The following is a 6,372-nucleotide window of genomic DNA, read 5'->3' on the forward strand; positions in this document are numbered from 1 at the left end:
CACGGCGCATCCCGTACGATGAGGCCGTCGGGCAGCAATTCAGAACGGCTAAAGTGGGAGACTCCTTCGGGCCCACGTGAGTACCAGGTTTCGGTGGTACCATGGGCACGGTGGGGCTGGAGCTTGCGTCTTCAGTGTTACTTGTGTGCGTGAATCCTCACGAGCTCTCAATGGTGAAGAAATGAGATGATAATCCTCCTCCCTGTTGCGTGCTTTAGATAGAAGGTGTCTGCCCAGAAGCCCTTAGGGAGTTTTCATAAGGAAACGGGCCGAGATGTGTCTGTTTGCAAGGAGAGTGAAGAGCCGGGTTCATTGATCCTTTCTGCTGAGAGCTCGTGTTCATAGTCATGGTTGTGACTCTAATGCTTGCTTCTGTGAGGGACCTGTGTGCTTTGTCAGGCCTGGGAGAAGACTGGGTTTGTTTCCTAGCAGTGGTCAAAAACACGAAGCTACCGTCTGTTTCTCTGGGGTCCCGGAAGAGCCTGGTTTGGGGCCAGCACCACGGGGTTTGTGTGCTGCCTTCTGAGCTGCCTCGCCCGCTGGGGCTGCCGTGCCTCCTTGCAGCCTGGGCACTAGCCGGCCGTAAGGGTTGTGAGCAGTCCCCACTCTGCTTTTTCCATGGAGGCTCTGAGGAATTGTGGCTGCCCTCGGGGGAAGGTCTCACGGTGGGCTGAGGTTGCTGCCTGCTCTCTTCCAGGTGGGAGACCTGCTGGTTTAAGGTGGAGCTGAACATCCCCCCGGCATGGGCAGGGCGGGAAGTGCACTTCGTCTGGGAGAGCGACGGGGAGGGCATGGTGTGGCGAGATGCTCAGCCTGTCCAGGTAAGGAGGCGTGGATCAGAGGTGTGCCAGCTGTGCCAGGCGCTCCGCTACGTGCAGAGTGGTTATCTCCCTAACCCTTCTGCAATGGGGAAGCAGAAGAAACCCTCTCCCGTTTGATAAGCACTCTTCAGAGGAATGCCTACATGTGTTGGGGGGCGTAAAATAACACGTGGACCAACAGGAGAGAACCAAGAACAATTGGAGGTCTAGACAGTGGTCATAAAAAAAAACAGAAGGAGGATATGTCATTGTAGGGTGTTTTAGCCTTAAGTGGTAATCTCCAAGGCAATAGGAGAGCTGTCTTTAAATACAAGAAAACCCGCTGTGCAGAGAGGGGCAGTGTTTGTGAAGAGCCTGGTACGTGGGGTGGGAGAGAGGGCTGTGCTCGTGGTTTGCATGCTGTGCTGGCTATTTCCAAAGTTCGGCCCAGAAAGGCAAGCCTGCTGGTGGTGGGTTTGAGTCTGTTTTCTAGAGGTTGCACACTGCCAGGAGTTAAAATTCTGGTCTACAATTCTGGTCAACGGCTGAAAATCCCTTGCTTAGGCGTTAGCAAATCTGTCTTGGAAGAAGGATAGGCGAGCGTTGGGCCTGAGGTGTGAATCTCCACTGCTGTCAAGAAGAGTGGGACAGACTCTTGTCACACATGTCAACTTCAGTCCTGCTCTGGCGGGGGTGGAATGGCTCAGGTGACCTTTTGCAGCCCTGCCCTGCTCTGTGGTGGTGTCCGCAGGGTTTGTGTAACTGCTGGGGCAACAGCAGTTTCCGTGCCGGTTGTTCTTGTGGGAAGCATTGTCCCACGGCACGTGGGACCAGGCCCCTCCGTCCAGCTGGATGTGTCTTGTCCTGCCCGTCCCGCCTGCCGTCGTGGACCTCTGAAGACGTGTGTTAAATGTGCTGTCTTCCCCTGCAGGGTTTGACTAAGGAAGGTGAGAAGACCAGCTACATCCTGACAAGCAGCCTGAAAGAGACGGACCCCCACAGGTGGGTGGTCAGCCTGGCCGGAGCCCCAGGGAGCCCCCCACCGCTGGGGGAGCTTGGCGTTGTTTGAAGCCAAGAGGCCGGGCTGAGACACCCAGGTGCTCTGGGAAGTATTCAGTGTTCAGGGGCTCTGTCCGTTGTTCAGGTCAGGCCGGTCGCACCACGGGGAGGGGAATGGACTTTCCCGGCCGATTGCTTGTGGTCTGCTCCCTGATGGTTTCCTTTTCCTCTCCAGTTTGACGCTGTACGTGGAGCTGGCCTGCAACGGTCTCTTTGGGGCCGGCAAGGGCAGTATGATTGCCCCTCCGGACCCTGACAGGAGGTTCACCCTGAGCAAGGCTGAGCTGGTCGTCTTCAACAGGGATGTCTATGAACTGCTGGTGGATCTGGAAATACTGCTGGACATGGCCCAGGTCTGTGAGCTCCTTCTCTTCCCTTCTCTCACCCTTTCCACCTCCTTCCACAACTTCATTTTATCCCCTTCTCCCACCATTCCATGACCTATCTCCTCCCACCAGAAGGCCCCAGAGGAGCAAATGTTTGCTCCTGCTGCTTTAGCGCAATTGACGTTGTCTAGAGTAGGAGAAAACTGAACAGAGAGAAGCCACAGGTGTTTTTTTCATCCCCTTTCTGCTCCAAGGCAGGATCTGTTAGACCAGAGCCCCCTGGGATGGGCCTATGTGTAACCTGGCTTTAGAAAGCACGTGAGCAAAGACGTCAGGCTGTGTCTGTGAAGCAGGGACACGGTGTTTACCTGGCACCACTGGCAGAGTCAGATGCTGGAAGGAGGTAGCGGGTTCTCCCTGGGGCAGGTGGCATCCGAGCTGGTACAGAGAGCTGCTTGGAGCCAGAGGATGTGCTGAGCTCCGGGTCAAGCTGTTACCACTCCCAACCCCAGCTCCTCGGGGAGGAAAACCAGAGGAGTTTCCAGGCACTGTACACTGCCAACCAGATGGTCAACGTGTGTGACGTTATGGACCCCTCCACCTTCCCCGCTGCCCGTGACCTGGCTGCGGCGATCTTCAGCCAGAGGAACGGCGAGAGCCAGCACACCATCCATGCCGTGGGTCACTGCCACATTGACTCTGGTGAGAGCAGCACGGCACTCCCTCTCTGCTGACCTGGAGGCCAGGGCGTGCTGCCCAAGGGGAGAGCTGGCTGCCCTTGGGCTCCAGGCACTGGGTACTGTGCCCCGAGGGAAGGGAAAGGGACCCCTGTGCTGCCATACAGCTGGTCTGTCACCGAGGCGGGGGAGCGCGTCTGGCTAGCTGTGCCGTCTGGAGCACTGATGGGGCTGCTGCTGAGGGATGAATTACAGACCGCTATCTTCCACCCGTTGGACTTCACCCCTCCATTTCCAGTCCCTGGAGGGGTGTCAGTCTCTACAGAAAGGCAGCAGGAGAAGTGGGAGCTGGAGGCCCCAGGCTGTGTTGCTGTCAGGCACTTAGTCAAAGGACAGCGTTTTGCTCTAGCATTTTCCCCGGCTGATCCATGAAAGGCAGCACAGCCCCATTCCCAAAGGAGCTTGTGCCGAGCAATAACCACGGTGGGGCCGCGTGTCTGTCCCCGCAGCCTGGCTGTGGCCGTATGAGGAGACCATCCGTAAGTGCGCTCGGAGCTGGGTCACGGTGGTCCGTCTGATGGAGTGCAATCCAGAGCTCACCTTCGCCTGCTCTCAGGTGAGCCATCTCCCTCTGGGGAGCTCTTCTTCTGCTCGTGGCATGTTGCTTCTCCCAGCATGACCCAAAACGAGACGGGGGGAATGACCGGGAGCGTCCTGTGCAGCTGCAGAGAGGAGGGATGTCGGTGTGGAGTGATGTGGTGGGAGCTGAGGCTGATCTCTGTGCTCTGGCAGGCGCAGCAGTTCGAGTGGGTGCGGAGCTGGTACCCTGGGCTCTACGTGCAGATTCAGGACTTTGTGGCGAAGGGGCAGTTCATTCCTGTCGGAGGCACCTGGGTGGAAATGGTGAGAAGCACGGTGAGCCTGGCTCACCGCATCCTCCCTGCGCCATCCCTCTGGGGCTGGTCCTGACACTGGAGGGGGAGAGCAAAGCCCGTCTGGTTGGTGATTGTCTCCGGGCCCAGAAAACAGCAGCTGTCTGCAGTGTCTAGCCTCGCAAAAATACCACCCCTCTCCCAGATTGTCTCATTCCCTGAGAAAGGAGCTTTGGTTTGGACTGGCTGAGCTCTCTTCCTCCTTTTGCCCTCTGTTGAGCTCTGTCCAGATCCTCCTGGTGATCTGCCGGGTCAGGATGACAGTGGGTAGGAACGGGGCGCTCGCAAGACCTCCCCTGCCCTGGCTCCTGGCTTGCCGCGTGGACTCCCTGTGCTTTCCACCCAGGATGGGAACCTGCCCAGCGGGGAGTCCATGGTGCGGCAGTTCCTCCAGGGACAGCGGTTCTTCCAGGAGCAGTTTGGCCGGATCTGCTCAGAGGTACTTGCTCTTTTCCAGCACACCTTCCTTGCACACCGTCTCCTTCCACCTCTTGCTATGCGTGAGGGTTTCTCTCTGGTTTGCCTTCCAGATATGATGTTCAGGTGCCTCACATTGGCCTGCTTTTTGCAGCTAAAGCTGTGATGAGTAAATATCTAATCCCCCATGTATCATGGCAGTTAGCACAGCCCCAGGCCTTGGTTATATTGCCTGTAGATCCCTGGCAGGTCTCTAGAATTGCTCCTTGTCTAGCACATCTTCAGTTCCCTCTGCAAGAAGGGCTCAGAGCCTGACTACCAAGAAACCCTCCACGAGCTCAGGCTGTGATTTGTGGCCGGTGTGACTCACGTGTGTCTCTTTCCTCCTGCTGCTGTCACGTCTGCTCCCAGTTCTGGCTGCCGGACACGTTTGGATACTCAGCCCAGCTGCCCCAGCTGATGCGTGGCTGTGGGATCAGGCGGTTCCTCACGCAGAAGCTCAGCTGGAACCTGGTGAACACCTTTCCGGTGAGCTGTGCTTCCCCTGTTGCCAGGGGATGGACTTGTGGTTGCTGGAGTCTGTCTGCAGGGCTGGACCTGTTGGTTCCACAGGTCGAGCCAGTCCTTCAGCTCAGCTGACACAGGCTCTTCTTCGAGAAGCCACCGCTTTATGGTGGTAGCAATGTCCTGTCAGGCTTTAGGGGAGAGGAAGGACACGGTTAGAGATCCCAGCTGGGCCCCTGGCCTACAAATTCCTTCTGCTTCCAGATGGGAAGCTGAGACTTGCGTGCAGGTCTAACAGACAGCAAAGCCAGCCTCTCCTCTGCTGTCCCCTGCCCTTGTGGCATTCCCCATCCTTGTGCAACTGTCTCCTTGCACTGATCTGTCAGGGCATCCTGCAACCCCATGGAGAGAAAGTGAAGGCCCAGTCTGAGTCCTCGGGGGGCCTCTGAAGTGCCTGTCCCCTGTGCACTTCCCTGGTGACAAAGGTGCTGAGCTTTCTGTGTTTGACAGGGCTTGCGAGGAAGCTTAGGCATTTAGTGCAAGAGTTCTGCGCTGATGCGGTTGAAGTGTGCCCTCCACGCACACATTTGTGTGGGAGATGAGCTTGGGAGCCTTGAAACACTGAGCTAAGGGTGAATTTATCTCTTTCTGGTACTGGCATGACCAGAGATGTCTTTTTGGGAACTCCTAGAAACAATGGGGCTGTGCTTTAGCATTTTGGCACTGTGTGGTACAGGGGGGCTGTACGAGACACACATGCTTTCCTTCGGCTTCCCTCCAGCATCACACCTTTTTCTGGGAAGGCATTGATGGTTCCCGAGTCCTGACCCATTTCCCCCCTGGTGACTCCTATGGGATGCACGGGCGAGTGGAGGAGGTGAGTGAGATTGCCAGACCTGCATGTGAAGTGCAGTGCCAGCCCCTCGGGGCCAGATCTGAGGCTCCTAGAGGAGGGCACTGCCTGGGAAGGGAGCGGGATAGCTGGCAGCGTTGCTGGAAAAAGGGTGTTTGGGTGCCTGACAGTCAATTGCCTGCCTCTGAGATGTGTCCGTGCCTGATTTTGGCAGTTTGGGTTGGGGAAGGGGGGGCAGGACTGGGCTTTGCACCCTAAAGGCTGACCCGGCTTTCTTGTGTGGAGCTGTGGGAGCTGGGGCTGGGCGCCAGGGGATTGACAGCTGTCCAAAAATCCCTTTAGATGCTGAAAACAGTGAAGAACAACAAGGACAAAGGACGTGTGAACCACAGCGCTCTCCTCTTTGGCTTTGGAGATGGAGGAGGGGGCCCCACGCAGAAGATGCTGGACAGGATGAAGAGAATGAGTGACACAGACGGGCTGCCAAGGTGCGAGGAGAGCTCCCTTCCTCTCTCCTTGCAGGAGCACTCGTTTTGAGGCGGGCCTGGCCTTCAGCAGTGCCAAAAGAAAGGATGTGCGAAGGAGGGCAGGGAGCAAGCGGGGCAAGCAGAGGGCTAGGAAAGATTGTCAGGGAGACAGAGTCTCTCCATCATCAAGAGCTGTAAGAACAGGTACACGGGGCAGCCTTGGACTGCTTGCGAGCCCTCAGTAGAGCCGTGGGGTGAGCGGCCAGCACAGCAGCGGTGCGTGGCAGTCAGTTCCTGCCTGGGGAATGTCCAGATCTCCGTGGCAGGCAGGAAGAGC

At 57.2% G+C, this 6,372-nt stretch overlaps 1 protein-coding gene across 1 annotated transcript in view; it reads left to right on the forward strand.

The window, feature by feature from the left end:
• Positions 1–2: 2 nt before the first annotated feature.
• MAN2C1 (mannosidase, alpha, class 2C, member 1) overlaps positions 3–6,372 on the forward strand; it is a gene marked incomplete at its 5' end in the record, with an annotated part of 12,888 nt that continues 6,518 nt past the window's right edge. Inside the window, 11 exons of the mRNA XM_009330119.1 lie at positions 3–76; positions 698–821; positions 1,732–1,802; positions 2,035–2,212; positions 2,698–2,887; positions 3,372–3,478; positions 3,655–3,765; positions 4,141–4,233; positions 4,623–4,739; positions 5,497–5,592; positions 5,911–6,056. Of these exons, the coding sequence (XP_009328394.1) occupies positions 3–76; positions 698–821; positions 1,732–1,802; positions 2,035–2,212; positions 2,698–2,887; positions 3,372–3,478; positions 3,655–3,765; positions 4,141–4,233; positions 4,623–4,739; positions 5,497–5,592; positions 5,911–6,056 (1,307 nt within the window). The remainder of the gene's footprint in view (positions 77–697; positions 822–1,731; positions 1,803–2,034; positions 2,213–2,697; positions 2,888–3,371; positions 3,479–3,654; positions 3,766–4,140; positions 4,234–4,622; positions 4,740–5,496; positions 5,593–5,910; positions 6,057–6,372) is intronic.

Source organism: Pygoscelis adeliae, unplaced genomic scaffold (assembly GCF_000699105.1).
Source record: "Pygoscelis adeliae isolate BGI_AS28 unplaced genomic scaffold, ASM69910v1 Scaffold298, whole genome shotgun sequence".
NCBI classification, from domain to species: Eukaryota; Metazoa; Chordata; class Aves; order Sphenisciformes; family Spheniscidae; genus Pygoscelis; species Pygoscelis adeliae.